Source organism: Taudactylus pleione, unplaced genomic scaffold (genome assembly GCF_031769625.1).
Source record: "Taudactylus pleione unplaced genomic scaffold, aTauple2 ptg000699l, whole genome shotgun sequence".
Taxonomy (NCBI): Eukaryota; Metazoa; Chordata; class Amphibia; order Anura; family Myobatrachidae; genus Taudactylus; species Taudactylus pleione.
In genome coordinates this window covers 2730394-2753715 of record NW_028285101.1, presented here as the reverse complement: position 1 = coordinate 2753715, position 23322 = coordinate 2730394, and the positions used below count along the sequence as shown (strand labels likewise).

The 23322-nt window shown below is 49.5% G+C and overlaps 1 protein-coding gene across 1 annotated transcript; it reads right to left on the bottom strand.

Annotated features, from left to right (window-relative positions):
• Positions 1–17197: 17197 nt before the first annotated feature.
• LOC148477701 (alpha/beta hydrolase domain-containing protein 17C-like) lies at positions 17198–21517 on the bottom strand. Its single transcript, XM_088456348.1, has 3 exons — positions 21027–21517; positions 18742–18921; positions 17198–17444 (listed from the first exon to the last, which is right to left on the bottom strand). Exons 1-3 carry the CDS (start codon positions 21515–21517, stop codon positions 17225–17227), a joined length of 891 nt encoding a protein of 296 aa, XP_088312474.1. The 3' UTR covers positions 17198–17224.
• Positions 21518–23322: the final 1805 nt, after the last annotated feature.

Here is a 23322-nt window from a genome sequence, read left to right as displayed (position 1 = left end):
CCTATGCCCATATACATATATAATATATAATGCTAACACACTTATATATGTGTATGGCTGTGAGACAATGTTGCCATTCCTTATCTGACCTCTCCTATCCTCTGCAGCTGCAACCTACCTCTGTGGCTCTGGCTGTTATACATAATATGAGATATGGTAAGAACTTACCCTTGTTATCTCTATTTCTACGAAGTCCATAGGGTTCCACAGGATACCTTGGGGTATAGGTGTGACGTCAGTCATCGGGCACCAAAGAGTTAAGCTTTTCAGCCTCCCAGGATGCACTAGGTCCCCCTCATATACCCCGCCCCAGAGCCAAGGCACCTCACTTAGTTACCAAGCCATAGGCCGGAGGAGGAGAAGGAAGAGAGAGAAAAAAGCTCTGGACACACACAAGAATCACATTCTCACCAGAGGGAGACGGAAAAACCGGTGACCAGAGCAAAGCCCATCTGCAGCACAGGTGCGACAGGGCGGGAGTCCTGTGGAACCCTATGGACTTCGTAGAAATAGAGATAACAAGGGTAAGTTCTTACCATATCTCATATTTTCTACTTCAGGGTCCATAGGGTATCCACAGGATACCTTGGGGATGTCCCAAAGCAGTATCCTTTAAGGGTGGGGACGCTCCTGTGCTGAAAGGAGAATCCGCCGCCCGAAGGAAGCATCCTGAGAGGCGAAGGTGTCAAACCTGTAATACCTCACGAAGGTATGGACAGAGGACCACGTAGCAGCCTTGCAGATCTGAACTGCAGAGGCACCACGTCGAGCTGCCCACGAAGGACCCACAGACCTAGTGGAATGCTCCTTCAGAGAAGGAGGAACCGGTAGGCCTTCATGAAGATAAGCTTCAGAAATAGCCATACGGATCCAGGCTGCCAAAGTTTGCTTTGAGGCAGGCCAACCCTTTTTACGGAAGCCATAGAGGACAAACAAAGCGTCCGACTTCATAAACGAAGAAGTGCGGTCAACATAAGTCCTTAAAGCTCGCACAACATCCAAAGAGGCCTCACCCACGGAAAGACCCGGTGAGTTAAAGGCCGGAACAACGATTTCCTCGTTAACATGAAACTGGGAAACAACTTTGGGAAGAAACTCGGGCCGAGTGCGGAGTACTGCCCTGTTCCCATGAAAAACCAAGAAAGGGGGTCTACAAGAAAGAGCCCCTAACTCAGAAACACGTCTGGCCGAAGCAATAGCCAGAAGGAAAACAGTCTTAGCTGTTAGCCATTTAAGATCCACTGATCCCAGTGGTTCAAACGGCGGTCCTTGGAGAGCCCTCAGGACCACAGCCAAATCCCAAGGCGCCACAGGTGGAACAAAGGGCGGCTGAATGCGGACAACACCTTGCATAAAGGTGCGCACATCCAGGATTGTAGCAATCCTACGGTGAAACCATACAGACAGGGCCGAAACCTGTACCTTCAAAGAAGCAAGGCGAAGCCCATGATCTAGTCCCGCTTGCAGGAAGGCGAGAATCCGAGACAGACGAAACTCCCGCGGTGCATAACCTCTCGGTCGACACCACTGGAAGAACGTATGCCACACGCGATGGTATATCCTCGCGGAAGCCGGTTTCCGAGCTCGCAACATGGTACGCACCACAGAGCTGGAAAACCCCCGGGACCTCAGCATGGCCGTCTCAACAGCCACGCCATCAAAGACAACCGAGTCAGGTCCGGGTGAAGACAAGGACCCTGAGACAGAAGGTCCGGTCGTAACGGCAACAGCAGAGGACTGTCCACGGACAGACCCTGAAGGTCTGAGAACCAGTGCCGTCTGGGCCACGCGGGAGCTATCAACAGGAGCGTCCCTCCTTCCTGTTTGACTTTCCGGATTACCCGTGGAAGAAGGGAGACCGGAGGGAACAGGTATGCGAACCGGAAAGTCCACCGGACGGACAGAGCATCCACCAGAGACGCCCCTTCGTCTCTTGTGCGAGACCCGTACACCGGCAACTTGTTGTTGTGCCGGGACGCCATGAGGTCGATCTCTGGAAGACCCCATCTGTCCACCAGCAGTTGAAAAACGTCCGGGTGCAGGGACCATTCCCCCGGATGAACGTCCTGGCGACTTAGAAAGTCCGCCTCCCAATTTAGCATTCCCGGGATGAAGACCGCTGATATGGCCGGAAGATTGCGCTCCGCCCATACCAGGATCCGAGAGACCTCCATGAGAGCCGCCCGACTTCGGGTTCCTCCTTGCCTGTTTATGTAGGCCACGGTGGTAGCGTTGTCCGACTGGACCTGTACCGGACGACCCTGGAGAACCCGATGTGCCTGCTGGAGAGCATTGAAGACCGCACGGAGTTCCAAGACATTGATTGGAAGCTCCGCTTCTGTCGGCGTCCACCTGCCCTGGAACAAGTGTGGACCCGAAACTGCTCCCCAGCCCCGAAGACTGGCGTCCGTTGTCAACAGGACCCAATTTGGAACCCAGAACAGACGTCCCCCGCTGAGATGGGTCGTCTGTAACCACCAGGCAAGGGACAGGCGAACCTCCGAGGTGAGCACAATCGTCTGGGACTTCAGAGACTGAGGCAGCACGTTCCACTTGGACAGAATCAGGTGCTGCAGAGGTCTGGAGTGAAACTGGGCATATTCCACCATGTCGAACACCGACACCATGGAGCCCAGTAACCTCATCGCCGAGTGTAGAGACACCCGACGGCTGAGCAGACAACTGCGCACCCTCGACTGTAAAGCAGAGATCTTTTCCTCCGTCACGAAGATCCTCTGCTGTTCCGAGTCCAATAAGGCTCCGAGGTGCAGAATCCTCCGAGACGGGATTAGAGTGGACTTCTGCCAGTTGATTATCCAGCCGTGCCGTTGCAGTAGCGCAATGGTCAGGTCCAAGTGGCGTAGAAGGAGCTCTGGAGATCCTGCCACCAATAAAAGGTCGTCCAAGTACGGCAACATGCGGACTCCCTGCAGCCGCAGAGAAGCCGCCATGACCGCCATCACCTTGGTTAAAACATGTGGTGCTGTCGCCAGGCCAAAAGGTAACGCCCGAAACTGGAAGTGGTCACTGCGGATTGCAAACCTGAGGAACTGTTGATGGCGCAAAAGAATAGGGACATGCAGGTAAGCGTCCTGTATGTCCAATGACACCATGTAGTCCCCAGGTTCCAGTGCCAGAATGATGGACCGTAGGGTCTCCATCCGAAACTTCGGAACCCGCAAAGACCTGTTGAGAGCTTTGAGGTTGAGAATCGGACGATATGACCCATTGGGTTTCTGTACCAAAAAAAGATTTGAAAAGAAACCCTGGCCCCTCTGGGAGAATGGAACAGGCACTATAACTCCAGCCTGGAACATAGTGTGCAATACCTTCCGCAGCTCCGTAGCCTTGTTCCGGTTGGATGGTAGACCCGTGGTGAAGAATCGAGCCGGGGGTCTGCGCCGGAAGGAGAGGGCGTACCCGTGGGAGACCACCTCGAGAACCCAAGTGTCTGTCGTAGTGGCCGACCAACACTGGGCGAACTGCAGCAGGCGGCCTCCCACCTTGGGATCCCCCAAAGGGAGGCCCGGACAGTCAGGCCGCAGGCTTGTCATCTGGCTTGGGGGCCGGACGTCTGGTACTCCATGCCTGCTTCCGGGGCTTGGCCGATTTCTTAGGGCCAGCCTGTCGAGGAAACGACTGTGGTTTGGGCCTGCCCTGGGCCCTAGATGACCGAAAGGACGATGGTCCAGAACCAGAAGGAGCAGCGGCCGACGGGAGACAAGCCGATTTGGCTGCCGCCAGCGTGGCCACAATCTTATCCAGATCCGGACCGAAGAGAACTTCTCCGGTAAATGGCAACGCCTCCAGACCCTTTTTGGAATCTGCGTCCGCCTTCCAGGATCGCAGCCACAAGGTGCGACGAGCAGCTACCGCTTCTGAGGAAATTCTAGACACCAGAGTACTAATGTCTAAGGCCGCCTCGTTGATATAAGTGGCCGAATCACGGAGATTACCAATCAACTCCGCCTGTTCGGCCGGACAGTCGGAATCAAAAGATGCCTCTAATGAATCCGCCCAGCGCTCCATCGCTCTGGCAACCCAGCAAATGGCCATAGCCGGCCGTGCTGCCCCCCCCCCCGCAAGGGAATAAGCGGACTTCAGGCAGATCTCCACCTTGCGGTCCGTAGCATCCTTAAGGGAGGACATGGATGGCATCAGCAATGTGGCACTACGGACAAGATGGGTCACGTGAGAATCCACCTGTGGAGGGGATTCCCACTTCGCAAAATAATTATCCGCGAACGGATAAGCCACCGCCAGGCGCCTCTGCGGCTGGTATCTTTTGCCAGGGTGTTTCCACGCCTCCTCTAAATGGTCCACTAACTGACCCGAAAGAGGAAAGACTGTGGCATCGCCCTTCACATCCTTGAAAAAGGCATACTTAGATTTAGCCGCTGGGGGAACTTCGTCCTCAATCACCAAGGCTGATAAGTCCAGGAATATATACTTTGGACTTAGCATCAGCGTCCTTTGTATGGAGGGGTTCCTGATCGTAAGGATCCACAATCTCCCCATCATCAGACGTCCGCTCGTCATCCTCATAAGGAGCTGACAGAGACGCCACCGGCCGTTTATGAGGCCGCATCACAGACTCCCCTTGCAACACATCCGACAAGTGCTGTACAGAACTCGTCAGGGAGTTAACCCACGCTGGCTCCTGAGAAACCGGGAGCGGGGAAATAGGGAGACTGTGGGGTACCACCAATTGTCGTGGGAAACCCTGCATGGGTGACGACACCACTGACTGCTGGGACAAACCCATCGGTGTAAACGCGGGCTGCGGAGCTAACTGGCCCACTAAGGCTGTAGCGCCTGAGCGAAACAAGCCCAGGGCGCCTCCTGTACCGGTGCTGTAACCATAAGAGGCCGCGCCATGGACAAACACTGCCGGCAGAGGCCCTCCGCGCTACCCTCCCCCTCCGCTAACGGTACTTTACACGTAGTACACTGTAGCCGGAGGGGAAAATCACTTTCAGACATAATGGCACCACGTATGTGACCCCTCTCACCAATTATATATTAAATAGGCAAGAGACCACCCTGCAACACCGCACCGCAAGGGCTTAGCAGAAAGAACAGGGACAGTAATAAAGCTGACAGTCACATACAATGCAAAGAAATATCAATTCCTGCACTAACAGCGCTGATCACTCAACAACACAGACACAGGGCCTGGTAGGACACAGCGCAGCATACACAGACCTGACCCAAATCGGAGGAGAGGTATGCGGGGGGACCCAGACCACGATGCTTCCGTCCAGGCTTCCAGCAGCGTTCACCATGCGTTCAGAGAAGATGGCCGCCGAGGAGCAGAGAGGAGGCTGGCCTGGGGGAGGAGCGCTTCCACAGGACCAGTCGGCAGCGTGCAGAGAGGGCTGTGTGCAGCGGAGCAGGCGCCGGCTGTGAGAGAGGGAAGGCGCGCTCCCCTGGCATGCATTTAACCCCTGGGACGCCGCAGCGCTACCGCTCTGCTGCGGTCCGCTGTCCCAGGGGGTAGTGGAAGCGCAGGTTGGTCGCCTGGCTCCACGCTGCAGCCAGTCCCCAGGGAGCCCCCTGCCTGGGGACTTAGGACCATGTGACCAGCGGGGACCCACCGCGGGACCCCGCTGCTTACCTTTGTCCCCCTTAAATCAGGCCATGGTCCAGAACATCTGGGGTCACCGCTAGCTGTGACCCCAGATGCTCACCAGCATCCCCGGATCGGTACCGGCGTTCAGGTACCGGCGGGGGTGTAGGGAAGATAGCATGGACGTCAGGCCTGACTGTCCATGCTGTACATCCAGATGTGCAGCCACAGCTGCATAGAAGAAAGCTTCAGGGGCTCTTCTAGCCCCCACTCCGACAGGTGCACCTGACTCCGGCCGGGCACCAAACTAAACTGAGGTACCTTGGCTCGGGGGCGGGGTATAGGAGGGGGACCTAGTGTATCCTGGGAGGCTGAAAAGCTTAACTCTTTGGTGCCCGATGACTGACGTCACACCTATACCCCAAGGTATCCTGTGGATACCCTATGGACCCTGAAGTAGAAATATGTATACATACCTTATGCCCATATACATATATAATATAGGAGTGAGCGGGTTCGGATTTCTGAAATCCGAACCCCCCCGAGCCCCCCCGATCCGAGTCAGGCTCAACTTTTCCCGCCTGAATCGGATCTGAAATCGAGGCAAAACGTCATCATCCCGCCTTCCGAGTCTCGCGGGTTTTGGATCCTATATAAGGTACCCGCGTCGGCGCCATTTTCTCACTCGGCTGTGGACAGTGAAGAGGGAGGGTGGGAGTTAGGGCTGTGTAGTGTAGTGTAGTGCTGCTGTTGTCCACTACTTCAAAGTCCATAGGGGCTGGCTGTGTTGTGCTGTGCTGCTGTTGTTAATAGGGGCTGTGTCCACTCCAAAGTCCTGTGCAGTGTCCCAGTCCTAAAGGGATGCTGTAGTGTTGTCCAGGGGGTGCTCCCCCCAAGTGCTAAAAAAATAATATATTTTCTGTGTTTGTGAATTGTGTGCGCAGTAGTCGCACGTGCATCAACAAAGTAGTGCCAAGCGTGCGCCTGTGTCATAAGTAAAGGGCCGGCTGGCTTGACCGTTAAAGGGTGCTGTAACCCCCAAAGTACACTCCAGTCCAAACCAAAAAAAAAATTATTTTCTGTGTTTGTGAATTGTGTGCGCAGTAGCCGCACGTGCATCAACAAAGTAGTGCCAAGCGTGCGCCTGTGTCATAAGTAAAGGGCCGGCTAGCTTGACCGTTAAAGGGTGCTGTAACCCCCAAAGTACACTCCAGTCCAAACCAAAAAAAAAATAATTTTCTGTGTTTAGCCGCACGTATATATCAAATCGATATAACATAAATGGAGGACCAAACTTTCTCCGATAAAAATAAAATAGAGAAAGATCAAGAACCACTTCCTCCTAGTGCTGAAGCTACTGCCACTAGTCATGACATAGACGATAACATGCCATCAACGTCGTCTGCCAAGGCCGATGCCCAATGTCATAGTAGAGGGCACATACAATCCCAAATGACAAAGTTCAGGAAAATGACCTTGAAAAAAACATTTAAATCAGCTGAAGAGAAACGTAAACTTGCCAATATGCCATTTACGACACGGAGTGGCAAGGAACGGCTAAGGTCGATCCCTTGTATGTTCATGACTAGTGGTTCAGCTTCACATGACGATGGAAGCCCTCCTCCCACTAAAAAATCAAAAGAGTTAAGCTGGCAAAAGCACAGCGAAGAACTGTGCTTTCTAAGAAGATATCACAAATCCCCAAGGAGAGTCCAAGTGTGGTGGTGGTTGCGATGCCTGACCTTCCCAGCACTGGACGGGAAGAGGTGGCTCTTTCCACCATTTGCACGCCCCCTGCAAGTGCTGAAAGGAGCACCCACAGTCCACTTGCTGATATGCAAATTGAAGATGTCACTGTTGAGGTACAACAGGATGAGGATACTGGTATAGCTGGCGCTGAGGAGGAAGTTGGCGAGGAGGATTCTGATGGTGATGTGGTTTGTTTAAATCAGGCTCCGGGGGAGACAGTTGTTGTCCGTGGGATGAAAAAGCCCATCACGGTCAAGCCTGGGCAGAAGACCAAACATTCCACCTCTTTGGTCTGGCAATATTTCTATCCAAATCCGGACAACAACTGTCTTGCCATATGTACCATATGTAAAGGTGAAATAAGTAGGGGTAGGGACGTCAACCACCTAGGAACATCCTCCCTTATACGGCACCTGCAGCGCGTTCATAAAAAGTTACTGTCAAGTTCAGAAACTTTGGCTAAGACCGTAAGCAGTCCAGGGACACCTAAATCCCGTTGTCCTGTTGTATCCAAGCGCCTGCAAACCACACCGTCAACTCCCTCCTCGTCAATTTCCTCCTTAGTCAGGATCGGAAGTAGTCCTGCAGGCCATGTCACTGGCATGACTGACTCTCCTATCCGGGATTCCTCCGGAGGATCCTGCATTGCTACGCCTACTGCTGCCGCTGCTGCTGTTGCTGGGAGTCGTTCATCATCCCAGAGAGGAAGTAGGAACACCACTACTTTTACTAAACAATTGACCCTCCAACAGTCCTTAGCGAGGAGGATGAAGTACAACAGCAGTCATCCTGAAGCAAAACGTATAACTGAGGCCTTGACTGCTATGTTGGTGTTAGACGTGCGTCCGGTATCCGCCATTAGTGCAGTGGGATTTAGACAATTGATGGAGGTAGTGTGTCCCCGGTTCCAAATCCCGTCTAGATTCTACTTCACTAGGCAGGCGATACCGAGACTGTACAGAAACGTCAGAAAAAGTGTCCTCAGTGTCCTGAAAAATGCCGTTGTACACAATGTCCACTTAACCACGGACATGTGGACAAGTGGAACAGGGCAGACTAAGGACTATATGACTGTGACAGCCCACTGGGTAGATGTATTACCTTACGCAGCAACAGCAGCAGCGTCACCAGTAGCAGCATCTCAGAAACGCCAGCTCGTTACAAGGCAGGCTACGCTGTGTATCACCGGTTTCAGTAAGAGGCACACCGCCGACAACCTCTTAGAGAAACTGAGGGAAATCATCGCCCAGTGGCTTACCCCACTTAGACTCTCCTGGGGATTTGTGATATCTGACAACGCCACCAATATTGTGCGGGCATTACATCTGGGCAAATTCCAGCACGTCCCATGTTTTGCTCACACAATAAACTTGGTGGTGCAGAATTTTCTGAAAAGCGACAGGGGCGTGCAGGAGACGCTTTGGGTGGCCCGAAAAATTTCTGGCCACTTTCGCCATTCAGTGACTGCGTGCCGAAGACTGGAGCGCCAGCAAACACTCTTGAACCTGCCCCGCCATCACCTGAAGCAATAGGTTGTGACGCGGTGGAACTCAACCTTCTATATGCTTCAGAGGATGGAGGAGCAGCAAAAGGCCATACAAGCCTATACATCCACCTATGACATAGGCAAAGGAGGGGGTATGCACCTGACTCAAGCGCAGTGGAGAATGATTTCCGTGTTGTGCAAGGTTCTCCAGCCCTTCGAACTTGCCACACGTGAAGTCAGTTCAGACACTGCCAGCTTGAGTCAGGTCATTCCCCTCATCAGGCTTTTGCAGAAGCAGCTGGAGAAAGTGAAGGAGGAGCTAAGACGGAGCGATTCCGCTCGGCATGTGGGACTTGTGGATGAAGCCCTTCATTCGCTTTGCCAGGATTCCAGGGTGGTCAATCTGTTGAAATCAGACCACTACATTTTGGCCACCATGCTCGATCCTAGGTTTAAAGCCTATGTGGTGTCTCTCTTTCCGGCCGACACAAGCCTGCAGAGGTGCAAAGACCTGCTGGTGAACACACTGTCAGCTGAAGCGGAACGTGACACGTCAACGGCTCCTTCTTCATTTTCTCCCGCAACTGGGGCTGCCAGGAAAAAACTTAGGTATCCTAAGCAACCCGCTGGCGGTGATGCAGGGCAGGCAGGACCAAGTTTGGACATCTGGTCCGGACTGAAACACCTGGCAACAATTTCTGACATGTCTACTGTCACTGCATATGATACTGTCACCATTGACAGAATGGTGGAGGATTACATCGGTGACAGCATCCAAGTAGGCATGTCAGACAGTCCATACCTGTACTGGCAGGAAAAAGAGGCAATTTGGAGGCCCCTGTACAAACTGGCTCTATTTTACCTGAGTTGCCCCCCCTCCAGTGTGTACTCCGAAAGAGTGTTTAGTGCAGCCGGGAACCTTGTCAGCGAAAGGTGTATGAGGTTGCTTCCACAGAATGTGGAGAAGATGATGTTCATCAAAATGAATTATCAGCTCTTCCAGGGAGACCAGCCTCCAGAAGGTACAGAGGGACCTGTGGTGGTGGATTCAAGTGGGGACGAGTTAATACTTTGTGAGGATGAGGATGTACACACTGAAGAGGGTGAGGAATCGGTGGATGAGGATGACATCTTGCCTCCGTAGAGCCAGTTTGTGCAGGGACACATTAATTGCCAGCTTGTTTTGTGGGGGCCCAAACGAACCAATCATTTCAGCCACAGTTGTGTGGCAGACCCTGGCGCTGAAATGATTGGTTTGTTAAAGTGTGCATGTCCTGTTTATACAACATAAGGGTGGGTGGGAGGGCCCAAGGACAATTCCATCTTGCACCTCTTTTTTTTCTTTGCATTATGTACAGTTTGGGGCCTAGTTTTTCTAACTGCCATCCTGTCTGCCACTGCAGTGTCACTCCTAGATGGGTCACGTGTTTGTGCCGCCCACTCGTGTCGCTTAGCATAGTCATCCAGCTACCTCGGTGCAACCTTTTGGACATAAAAACACTATTGTGAGGTGTGAGGTGTTCAGAATAGACTGGAAATGAGTGGAAATTAAGGTTATTGAGGTTAATAATAGCATAGGAGCAGAAAAACCTACAAATTCTGTGATTTTAGCTGTTTTTATGCTTTTTTCAAAAAAATACAGATCCAAAACACAAAACCCAGAACCCAAAACACGGAAGGGTGGTTTTGGCAAAACCAATCCAGATCCAAAACACGAAGAAAGATCCAGATCCAAAACCAAAACACGAAAAGTGGCCGGTGCACACCCCTAATATAATATATAATGCTAACACACTTATATATGTGTATGGCTGTGAGACAATGCTGCCATTCCTTATGTGATCTCTTCTGTGCTTTGCAGCTACAACCTACCTCTGGGACTCTGGCTGTTATACATATATGTATACATACCTATGCCCATATACATATATAATATATAATGCACACACTTATATCTGCGTATGGCTGTGAGACAATGCTGTCATTCCTTATCTGACTCTCTCCTGTGCTCTACAGCTACCACCTACCTATGAGACTCTGGGTGTTTCATTTCTGACTACTTTCCCTCAAACATCTCCAAGTTATACCAGTGATAAATCATTCTCCATTCACCTTTGTAGAGGTATCAAGCTGTGATGGATGCTTGCGACTCACAACACGTACTGTATGCTACACTTGCTCACACATACACACACAGCCCCAGCCTCAAAAACATTGGGCCTGATTTAGCATTGTGTGCAAAGCTAAACGCAGATTCCCGATTATCAGGAATCTGCACGTGTGCTGAACTCATTCTGCACATGTGCAGAACAGGTCCTACGTGATTGCCTCTACCTGATTGTAAATGCGGAGGCATTTACGGGGCGATGCAGGGGCGGGGATGGCCGGTGTTCCCGGAAACAGGGGCGCGGCATCCCCGTTTTCCGGGAGTTCCAGGGCCAGGATCTGCGTCCACAGATGCAGTTACCTGGCCTCACAAGCTGGCCAGTCTGAGTAAGCTAAAGTCTACTCAGCTGGCTGGTGCTGTCCACCATCACGACCGATGATCACGATGGTTATCCCAGCCTGCGACCTCAGTTGCAGCTGGGATCGCAAATGCAGCAGAGGGTGTCAGACACCTCCTGTTGCATTTGCATATTAGCAAGGAAGGAATTGCAGAGTTGCTTGCATGCAGCTTTGTAATTCCATCCTTAATTGAATCACCGCAATTGTTACTATCACACACTTGCTGCATTTCTACAACATACTAACATCAGTTCCCCTCATTAGCCTGGCTGTACCTATCTGCATGTGTATTCCCAAATTCCAATGTGGTTTGCTCTGTTCTGCCCCTGCTTATATAGGCACCCACTCTATGGGGAGGGGCAGCTACTGATTTACCCTTCCCCATATTCTCTTCCATACCCACCATTTGCCCGTATGTCTATTATGCTCCAATCTAATTCCGTCACCTATGAGCCTTCCTCCTTTCCTTAATGCTGCTCCAAGCTTAGAGAGCACATTAGTGTATTGCCCTCAACACTATGTGTCGCCGTTTCCTTTCTTTTCATAGTCTGCTCCAGCTGACCGAGGCTGCCTCTTATCTCTCCCTTCTCTGGACCAAAGCATTCCACTCTGTCTCTGTCTTTGGTCTCTTCTAAAGGTGGGTACACACTCTACAGATGTATCTGCAGATGATGGTCGTTCATACACACTGAAAGGCCATCATCTGCTTTTGCCCACGGGTCCCGTGGGCCAGCGGGGCTGGTCTGGGCGTGTCCCTCCCCGAGGCTGCTGCTGTGTGTGTACGGGTGGTCTGCAGGCAATTCTGAGCATCGGCTGTGCAGCACAGCCAATGAGATATGTATGTGAACGACGTTGTTCAGACATATCGCAGGTACAAATTGGCCGAAGGGCAGCAGATATATTGGCCGATCAATTGATCAGCCAATATATCTCAGTGTGTACCCAGCTTAAGGGGACTCTCTTTTCTCCCCTCTTCTCTCTGGAGATCTCCCCAGGAGGAATCCATCACTCTGCCCCATCTCTCTAGGAACTGCCTGCACATCCCCCATCTTGGTCTCTTTTTTTTGTCCCTGGCTGTTCCCTTTTCTCTCCTGTATTCTGGGTCTCCTGAAACTAGAGCACAGTCATGCAAAAGGGTTTGTGAATGAATATCTTCGGGTCTCCCCGCCAATTCGCCATCTAACTGTAGCCATAAATGTCAGGCCAGCATGGGAGATGTCATTTTTCTACACTTTCACTGTGTTCTGTCTCACATGCGCTGCCGGAGCAACATACAGATGTGTCCACATACATTTATCCTCTGTGCGCTACAAGTCACGTTACACATAACGGGTGAGCGCCGTGTGACTTCCTAGTGCCAAGCGTCTTTTGTGCTTAATGCACAAGGAGGCTAGATGTATGAGGAAACATCTGTATATATGGGTCACTGTCCTACTATAAAGACATTTTAGAAGGGATGAGCTTATAGAGAGGGATTCTCCACTTTGACTCATCCTTTAATCCATGGTTTATCCTCCTGAAAGTAGCAGAGTCTTATTAAACTATTACTCAGCATCCATTGCAGAATGGTACAATTAGCAGAATATGCTGACAGATAATCAGCATAGACGGGTTGACACTTGCAGTAGCAGGCTGCCACGGCCATACAGAAAGGTGGCCACGGATGTGTGCGATTAGAATGAGGCTCAGAGTGTGTATTAGACTACGCGATATATATGGTAAAGATTAGATGCCAGAGGAATGTGTAATTTCCACCTGCACCAGGTTGGCTGATAAATGTTGTTGTGTGAGGGGAAAAAACGTGTTGCTGCCTGTGAGACTGGGCTGCTGTATTCCTGAAAAGCAAATAAAAAACTCTCACTTACAGCTTCATGGGATTTTATTGTAGCCAGTAAGATGTAATGAAGGTGTTGCTGGCGTGTGGTACTGCTAGTAGCAGTGTGATGTTACTGATGACTGCTATACTCATTATAGCTATATATGGTCACTCTCCAGCCAGAGCGTGCCTTGGTTACAAGGGTCACCCTATTCCTCAGCCGAGGGGCCTGACTGCTGCCTGAGCTGTGCTGGTCCTGTCACTCAGCGTCCGGTGTTGGTCTCAGCTACGTGGCACAGCTGGTAGTGGGCACAGGAGTGGTGCATGTGATCCATCCTGTTTCACAACTAAATGGAATAAAACTTTTTTTAATAACCTTATAATATAATAATGCCAGATTTCTTAAACTATTCTTATAAAGATGATTCACAAAATGACAAATAGCAGATTATAATAATCACATCTCAAAGGTCCTTCCTAAAGATCATCTACACTATTACTTTTAATGGGGCACTCTGAAAAATTAGGGAGATGTGGTGGCCTGACAGATGAGTTTTACTGCACGCACACAAGAAAACATTAACATATAGTTCACATTATGCCACAATGTGCCCCCAATAGACATTATATACCTCCCTGGGCCCTCAGTACACATTATTCCAAGCTGGGCCCTCACTAGACATCAGGGGTGTATTTAGGGATCCAAGCGCCCCTGGCAATGTAGTAGTAACCTTCCAGTAGCAATCCCCCTATGCTGCATTGTCCCCAGTAGTCCCCCCTATACAGTGCCCCCAGTAGTATACCCGAGTTGTAGTCCCCCCTATGCTGCATTGACCCCAGTAGTAGTCCCCCCTATACAGCGCCCCCAGTAGTAGTCCCCCCCTATACAGTGGCACCAGTAGTGACAGCCCCCCCTAAATTGCCCCCAGGAGTGGTCACCCCTATACAGAGCCCCCAGTAGCAGGCACCCCCCATAAAGTGCCCCCAGTAGCGGTCACCCCCTATATCAGTGTCCCCAGTAGTGGCCACCCCTATAGAGTGCCCCCAGTAGTGGCCACCCCTATACAGAGCCCCCAGGAGCGGGCACCCCCCCATAAATTGCCCCCAGTAGCGCCATCCCCTATTTCAGTGCCCCTCCTACACACACAAAGAAAAAAAATACAACTTACCTGATCCCCGCTCCTGACGCGACCGCCGCTGTCCAGTCAGAGTCCCGCCCGCTCTTCTCCAGCATGGGAGAGATGTCATACGTCATGACGTCCCTCCCATAACATGCTGCAGGGGGGAGCCGGCACACGGAGCTCATTAGTGAGCTCCAGCCGGCTCCCTCCGCGGACGACGCAGCAGCAAATGAGAGTCTGTCTGACTCTCATTAGCTGGCTGCTATTACAAACACACAGCCGTGTGTTTGCAAACTGTGTAGGGCAGATCGCTATCAATACGGTCTGCCCTACACTTGTGGGGCCAGGGGACTTGTCCACCCCTTGGCTGCTGGTGGCACTGCCGGACGGCGCCCCCCCTTTGGTCAGCACCCCTGGCGAGTGCCATCCTGGCCAATGGGTAGATACGCCCCTGCTAGATACCTACCTGGGCCCTCAGTAGACATTATGTCTCCCTGGGCCCTCAGTACACATTATTCCACTCTGGGCACTCATTACACATTATACCACCCTGGACCCTCACTAGACATTATACCTCCCTGGGCCCTCACTAGACATTATACCTAACTGGGCCCTCACTAGACATTATACCTAACTGGGCCCTCACTAGACATTATACCACACTGGACCCTCACTAAACTCTATACCTCCCTGGGCCCTCAGTAGACATTATGGACCTCATTCAGAGTTGGTCATTGCGGCTGCACGGTCGTACGGGAAAAGGGGCCGGATATGCAAATGATTCCCTCGCAAGTTGCGTCCCCCGGATCGTTAGCTGGCCGACCAAGGGGAGGAAGCGGCCGGAAGACAAAAAATACGCCCCCTTCTCGTATGCAACACACGTCATCTCCGGGCATATAAGGATTAATCGAGACCATCGAGAACCATCGGAACTGGTCGTAAAGCTTAAGGTTGACCATACCCTCTCTTAAGCTCTACGATCATGTCACATGTGCCATGACGCTACTTTGTTAATTATGCACTCCCATAAACCGCCGTTCGCATAATTAGGCACGCCTGCGTTCGGATCTCCACTCCCCCGTTTTCAAGCACCTTCCCCTGTTACCACCCACAAACGCCTCAATCTGTCACTCAAACTACCGACCTGGCTGTGTTCAAGGAGAGAAAAATTTCAGATCGTAGCAGCAAGTTTGCGCACGCGCATTGCGAACTTTACGCATGCGCAGTTCAGCGAACATTGGTGGCGTACGACCGTGCGGCCGTAACGACCGACTCTGAATGAGGTCCTATGTCTCCCTGGACCCTCAGTACACATTATTCCACTCTGGGCACTCATTACACACTATACCACCCTGGACCCTCACTGGACATTATACCTCCCTGGGCCCTCACTAGACATTATACCTAACTGGGCCCTCAGTAGACATTATACCACACTCTACCCTCACTAAACTCTATACCTCCCTGGGCCCTCAGTAGACATTATGTCTCCCTGGGCCCACAGTACACATTATACCACCCTGGACCCCCACTAGACATTATACCTCCCTGGGCCCTCACTAGACATTATACCTAACTGGACCCTCACTAAACTCTATACCTCCCTGTGCCCTCAGTAGACATTATGTCTCCCTGGGCCCTCATTACACATTATACGACCCTGGGACCTCACTAGACATTATACCTCCCTGGGTCCTCACTAGACATTATACCACACTGGACCCTCACTAAACTCTATACCTCCCTGGGCCCTCAGTACACATTATGCCTCCCTGGGCACTCAGCAGACATTATGCCTCCCTGGGCCTTCAGTAAAACTTTACCACACTTGGCCCTCAGTTTTAGATTATCCCTCTCATTGCCATCAGTAGGCATTATACCACAGACTGCCCTTAGTTGGTGATGTTCTCGCCACTAGATGGTGGTTGTAACAAGATTTCTGAACAGAATGGAATAAAAGGTTTTTAGAACCGTTTAATATGCCATTACCCAATTTCTCTTATACTTTTAGCAGATATCACTTAACAAAAAATAAAACAAAGATGATTTATTAGCAAAGCAAAACCCAAGTGTAATCTTTTCTGTGAACCAATAACACTATGCACGTGGCCATAAAACACCACGTTGACATGAGTGTATCACCATTGTAAGTCACATAAGGAAAATAATGTAAATCTAGTTGGGCACCAATTGCAAGATTGATTTATCCAAATGCACATGGCCATAGGCTACAGAGAGTATCTATTACCCACTGCATCCAAGCCCTGGACGGTATCGCATTTCTAGGCTTGGTGCATATGACAAATGCGGTCAAACCCGTATTTTCGCATTTCTCCCATTGCTGCATCCTGCCCATAGTCCTATGTCACTTGTCCTCTCTCCTTAGGCCACTACGGAGCCACAGGCAGGCAGTTCATAGAAGTTGGTGCTATTTTCTCTTATATCAACATAACACAGGAAAAAGTCAGTGTTATGGGGTCCATACATCTGCAATGTATCGCCCCAATTTCCCGTTCTGTCCAACGGTGGGGTCGGGGAATTAGGGAAAATTTATCATGTTAGAAATCCTCGATTCACTGATCCCGACTGAAAAATGATTGGGGTCGGGGATTTTTCACATGCTGTTTTTCCCCAATCCAACGATGGATTGCGGATAGGAAGAACGGGGAATTAGGGCTTTAGATGCGTCGTCTGCATTACTCTATAGCAGTGGTTCTGATCCTCAGTCCTCAAGTTTACCCAACAGGTCATGTTTTAAGGATTTCTATGTGTGGAAGAAGGCTGAATAATTAATGACCCAGCAAAATTGATTAACTCACCTGTGCAAGATTAAAGAAATACACAAAACATGACCTGTTGGTGGCACTTGATGGCTGGGGTGAGAAACCCTGGCTTACAGTAAGAGCCTTCAGTTGTGTATCAGTGAAATCACATGTACCTGTGATGCTGGATATTACTGGGGAAGGACGGAGGGATCTTCAGATATTGGGCAGCTCCTCAGAGATAAAATGCTGGAGTCTCTCTAGGTATTGTTCGTATTCCTCTAAGTCATTGTGCCCTCCTCCTACCACCCAGAGTGGCCGCACAGCCTGTGGGCAGCGTTCGTAGAGTGCCAGTCCATGGGAGAAGCCCACAATCTCGTCATCAGTGCCGTGTATGATGAGCACAGGACAGGTCACCTTGGCGATTTTGTCAATGCTGCAAAGGACATGGTACAAAGGAATTATACAACAGAAACAACATGTAATAGGGCCACTAAATATATAGACTGGAAAATTGCCAAAATACATCATATAACATTCAAAGCTGCTCATGAAGAAGATCACATACTATGGCAGAACTTATGTGGGACAATTAATATACTGTTGGTAAAGAGGAAAGTGCTATCTATTGGCCTAATAAGCCAAAGTCATGCACGATACCTTATTTTGCTTTCAGTATACAATATAAAAGTAGTGCAATATTTCCTATGTATAAATAGCCATGGTATATTGGGAATAAAACCCAGTCCCTGAGGTTACTTGTCTGGGATCCAGTGTATAAGTTGTGTAAAGTTGCCTCAATGCTCCTGTTGCTGCTATGCCAGCTCCCGCTGTCTGACAACGTGCTGCCTGTCTGATAATACAATGGGGCAGCATCAGTGAGGCAAGTGCACAGATATCGATGGCTTTTCCTTGTTCCTGCCAACAGGTCTCTTCCTCAGACAGACATACCTCCCAACTTTTAAGTCCATCTATTTAGGATATTTGGGGCGCCGTAGGAGCGTGCATCCAAAAAGGGGCGGAACTTTGTGTAAAGGGGAAGAACTGCAATGAAATGGGGCAGAGCCTCGCTGCACCCCCACTGGTGTCACTATGGGGGGGGGTGCCCAGCACTCTCCGAGATGCTTGGCAACCCCCAGGATCTCCCTACACTAGTGCATAGATGCCATGTGCATACGCACAGCATCTATTCTACCTCATCTTGCCTGGAGCAGCAATTTCTGCTCCCCCCAACTTCCCTCCCACTGCAGCCCACAGGTAGGAAAGCAAAATAGTCCCAGAAAAATGGGACTGTCCCATGGATGCGGGACAGTTGGGAGATACAGACAGGCAGCTCATTTCTCACCAATAAAAGCATGCAGCAGCGAGAGGGGTAGATGCAGGGTGTTATGTGACTGGCAGGAGAAACAGGGTGACAGCCCCCAGAAAGTAAGCTCTGGGGATGAGGTTTTAGCTAGAGAATTATCCTGTAAATGGAAAACAAATTTCTCACTGGCCAAGAATGGAAATTCTGATTAATACTATGTGATGTCACACTTATCCTTGGATAGTGGCTAGAAATATTTCAGTGCATACAAACAGATTGGGCCTACACAGCTGGTATCTGTCTGACAAAGCATACTTCATGGCTGATTCAGTTATACGTGAGCTGCCCCCTGCAGTGCTTGTTTCCAGCACATACTATACTCCAGAGGTAACCCACAGCTTAGGATAAACACACAGCATTGTCTTACCTGGGGAAGGGATCCCAACAGTAGGTCCTCCGTATGTTGGGAAAGGCAACTCGCACCCCTGACATGAGCGGGGAGTGTAATATTACTGCTGCACATTTGTAGCGGGTGGCCAGGTCAACTGCAGCTACAGTCCCAATACTCTGCCCATATAGGATGATATTTTCTGCAGGGGCTCCGTATCTATACAGATAAAGCAGATAATGTAGGACAATCTAATTGCATCACTTCTAATGTAGTTCCTTACAAGATACTACTATATAAAGGCTTTATATATGAACTAGATAAGTGAATGGGTCACTAATAAGAACCTGCCAGTGATACACCGTATATGTGTGGAACAATACAAGACTACATAGGTTGTAGGACGAAGTGCATTTCATATGCAAGGAGTTCATTACACACCCAAGCCTGTGGGTGTCGGCCTCTGGACAAGAAGGGTCTAGTTGTTTAGTGAGGTAGTGTTGTGGGGTGGGGTTAGGTTTGGTTAGCCTATAGGATTGGCAGAGGATGGGTCAGTGCTATTTCAGAGTAGCTGCTTGGCAGCCATTTTATAGAAATTTCTCTGGTCGGCTGTGATGTCTTCTTTTAAAGGATGGATGGTGCATTGGAATGGAGTTATTGAGGAGTTAGTTGGAAGAAGTCAAGGTGCTGTAGGTTAGGGTGGCGGTGCGGTTCTTAGCTGGGAACCACTGTTGGCGGGAAAGAACGGTAGCAGTCACCATCTGTCTTTGGAGCTTGAGGTGCTCTCCATTCCAATACATGGCTTAGGCTGATTTTACCCTACTGGGGTCAGCGGCAACCACCCAACCAGGTGGGCCTCACGTCGTGTCATTGGGGTGGGAGGTGGATACATTGGGCGTGGTAATGGGCTGGCTGCCCGCCTCCCATTTAGAAGATGGATGTGAGTATGCAGTTGGTGATGTTGCATTGTGGGGCCGTTCTTTCTGCGCCACCATGCTTTGTCTGTCTTTCTTCTTTTATTAGTTAATTCAGTTATACATTTAAATAGTTTCATTAGTTTAAAATCAAATAAAGCTGACCTTCCTCTCCCCTTATACAAGTCTCTTTCATTATTTCATTATGATTATGATTGATGATTTACCCTGCACTGTTAGGAGAGAAAACTCATCAGGCGATGGGGAGTTTAATACACATGTACCTAGTTACAGCCAGCAAGGACATCTAAGGAGCTGGGGGCAGCGTGTGTCCATTCACATAGGGAGGAAAACTCCCAAACGTTGGGTGCCAGCAGCATGTTTTACATACAGAGGCAGAAAACAGAATGGGGCAGGGTCTGCTTGGGATTAGGTGGGAAGAAGTTATAGTATTATTGTGAGACTGATGACTAGTGAAATAATATGACAAGGAGAGGAAAACATCCCAGTAATACAGGGCTTGGCAGAAGCCACAACCCGGCCACAGCTACTTTTGGGCATATTTTTCACATAATGATAAATGTCTGCTCACTGAGGAAACCAGTACTGTGTATTTGTCTGAAGACCCTATAAATGGTGTCAAACCCTAAGTGAACTCAACATCTTATCACAATAGTCAGGAAAAGTAGCAAAGTACTTTTTGTGGTATAGTTCCAGGCCTGTACACATTGTGTTACTGGCAATAGATTTCCTATTGTGACTGTATTTACCTTGTACCAGGGCTGCACAAAACCCACTCACAGACCAAATACAGGCATCTTGGAGATTTGAGCCATAACCCCTTCATGCTGCTAGATTAGGGGTGGGCAATAAGCGGCCCTCCAGTTGTTGTTGAACTACAAATCCCATCATGCCTTGCAACAGTTTTAGCATGGCCAAATAGCAAAACTGTGGCAGGGCATGCTGGGATGTGTAGTTCTACATAAGCTGTGAGGCTGCTTATTGCCTATGCTAGATAGAAGGGGGGAGCCCAATGATGGAACATTTTCTTACAATACAATACATATAGCGCTTCACATTAGGCAGAAGAGCAGAGGAAAATGTCACCCTCTGCTTCTATAGTAGTTACACCCTTTGGCTAAGACACTATAATGCCATCAATAATATACCCACTGTCTATATAAGCAACCCCCAATACACCAATTACATTTATATAAGTATTTTATGTGTAAGTGAAATGTATAAATGCACAATACACAGCATATACACTCACTCCATGTAGTATACACATGTGCCTCTAGTGTAGCATATCCCCCGCATACATACTGCTCACCCATACAACACTCGCAGTGCATCAGGCAGAGGCAGTGTGAGGGCTGGAGGAGACCCATATACCCCATCTATACATACCGGGTCCTCAGGGCGTGCCAGGCAGCCTCTATGTCCGCATACATGTTCTTCTCACTCGGCTTGCCACTGCTTACACCATAGCCAGAATAGTCATACGAGAAAATGTTGCATTTTATGCTGGAGCCCAGGGCAATGTAGCGGCTGCACATCTGGCCTAGGTCAGCGGCATTGACGTGAGAAAAGAGTAGCGTGTACCGGCTCCCAGGGGCACAGCGGACATACATGCAGCCCAGGCTGTTTCCCCGCTTGGTGGTGCAGCGGAACACATCGATCATATCCAGCTCCCGCTGAGAGTACTGCCAGTTAGCCTTCTCTGACAGGTGCAGGCTGCATAGGGGAGGTAGGCAAACTGTGGGGTCCACCTGCTCATCCTGTGCCAGGTCTTGGGATGGAGGGGCCTCAATCTCCCGCAGAGTGTACGTAGGCTTCGGGGGATGAAAGGCCAATCTGGCGGTTATGCTGCCGCAAAGGGCTGAGAATATCCTCCTCATCCTCTGGCAGAGCAGTGGTGGTGGGTCCCTGTCCTAATATACTAATCCTAATAATAATATAATACTAATCTAATACTACTATTCCTAATGATAATATAACCCTAATCCTAACTATAATACTAATCCTAAATATAAGTCAAAATAAAATACTTAACACTAATAACTACACTAAAACTATAGCAACTAATCCTAAATGTAAGTCAAAATAAAATACTTAACACTAATAACTACACTAATACTAAGATCACTAATAAAAAATCCACTCCACACACAGCAAAGCCACTACTCTCTCTGAGAGATATCCAAGTAGACATGAGGTAATGTGTCAATGGAGGTGACATCACAGACACTACAATGGAGGTGACATCACAGACACTACAGGGCTGCTGCCTCAGCACCCTGCACACAGCTATCATTGTTATATTACCAGATTACATATGTATTGGGCACCTCTATAACTGTTGTACATAATGTTTATATGTAGAATAAATGTAGCAACCATGTAATAAATGACACCCCTATAATTATTGTCATACATGTAAAGACTATGGCTTCCCTGCGCCCCTCATTTCCCCATCGGCGCTTGGAACCCTAATTGCAGGTAATCGCTGGTGGCGCACACCTGCACCCACTTCCAAATATTATACACTGTTGCATACCTCCCAACATGACCCTCTCCAGGAGGGAGACAATGCTCTGGTCCTGGACTTCCCTGGTAAGAGGAGGGTCTGCAGCACAGTTCAAAATTCAAATAGGGGAGCCTCACCAACTGTGATTTCACACACTGCCCAACATCACTGGCTGGGACTCACTGGCAGTTGGTGTGACTCCCCTATTTGAATTTTGGACTGTGCTGCAGCCCCACCTCTGGAGCCTCCACCAATCATAAATTAGCAGGGAAGTCCAGGACCAGAGCATTGTGTCCCTCCTGGAGAGGGTCATGTTGGGAGGTATGCTGTTGCTAATAGTGGCACATGGCATACTAATTAAATGTTCCATGTAATTGTTAGCGCAGCACTGAGTCAGTGTCATTTGTATTACACCAATTCAACTTTACTCCTTAGCAAATTTAGGCCCCCATTTACTAAAGTTTTATCACCAAAACGAGTGATACATTTCACTGTGTATGATAAATGGGGATCCAGCCAATCAGCTCCCAACTGTCAACTGTTAGTGAAATTTATCACTCGTTTTGGTGATAAAACTCATTAGTAAATGGGGGCCTTAGAATGATCTATATGGCTTATTAACTATAGCAGTAGCACCCACTTATAGCAATCACCCTTTATTATAGCTATATAGTGTAATAGGCGCGTTAGTCAGACAATGCATACACAGGTTGTCAGATCCACTTTGCTGTACTTTATGCCAGAACGTCATAAAGACAGCAGCATGTTCACATCCAGTAGTTTCTAAAGAAAACGCTGCGATCCTGTCACTGACTATACACAGTGGCGACACAAGGGGGGTGCGGAGGGTGGGCCTGCCGAGGGGCGACACCAAGAGTGCCAACTTCCCCTCAGTGACAGGAGCCGAGTGCTGCACTCAGGGACGTATTAAATGATGCTCTTATTCACACAGGCAGCTCATAGAAGTTGGTGCTATTTTCTCTTATATCAACATAACACAGGAAAAAGTCAGTGTTATGGGGTCCATACATCTGCACTGTATCGCCCCAATTTCCCGTTCTGTCCAACGGTGGGGTCGGGGAATTAGGGAAAATTTATCATGTTAGAAATCCTCGATTCACTGATCCCGACTGAAAAATGATTGGGGTCGGGGATTTTTCACATGCTGTTTTTCCC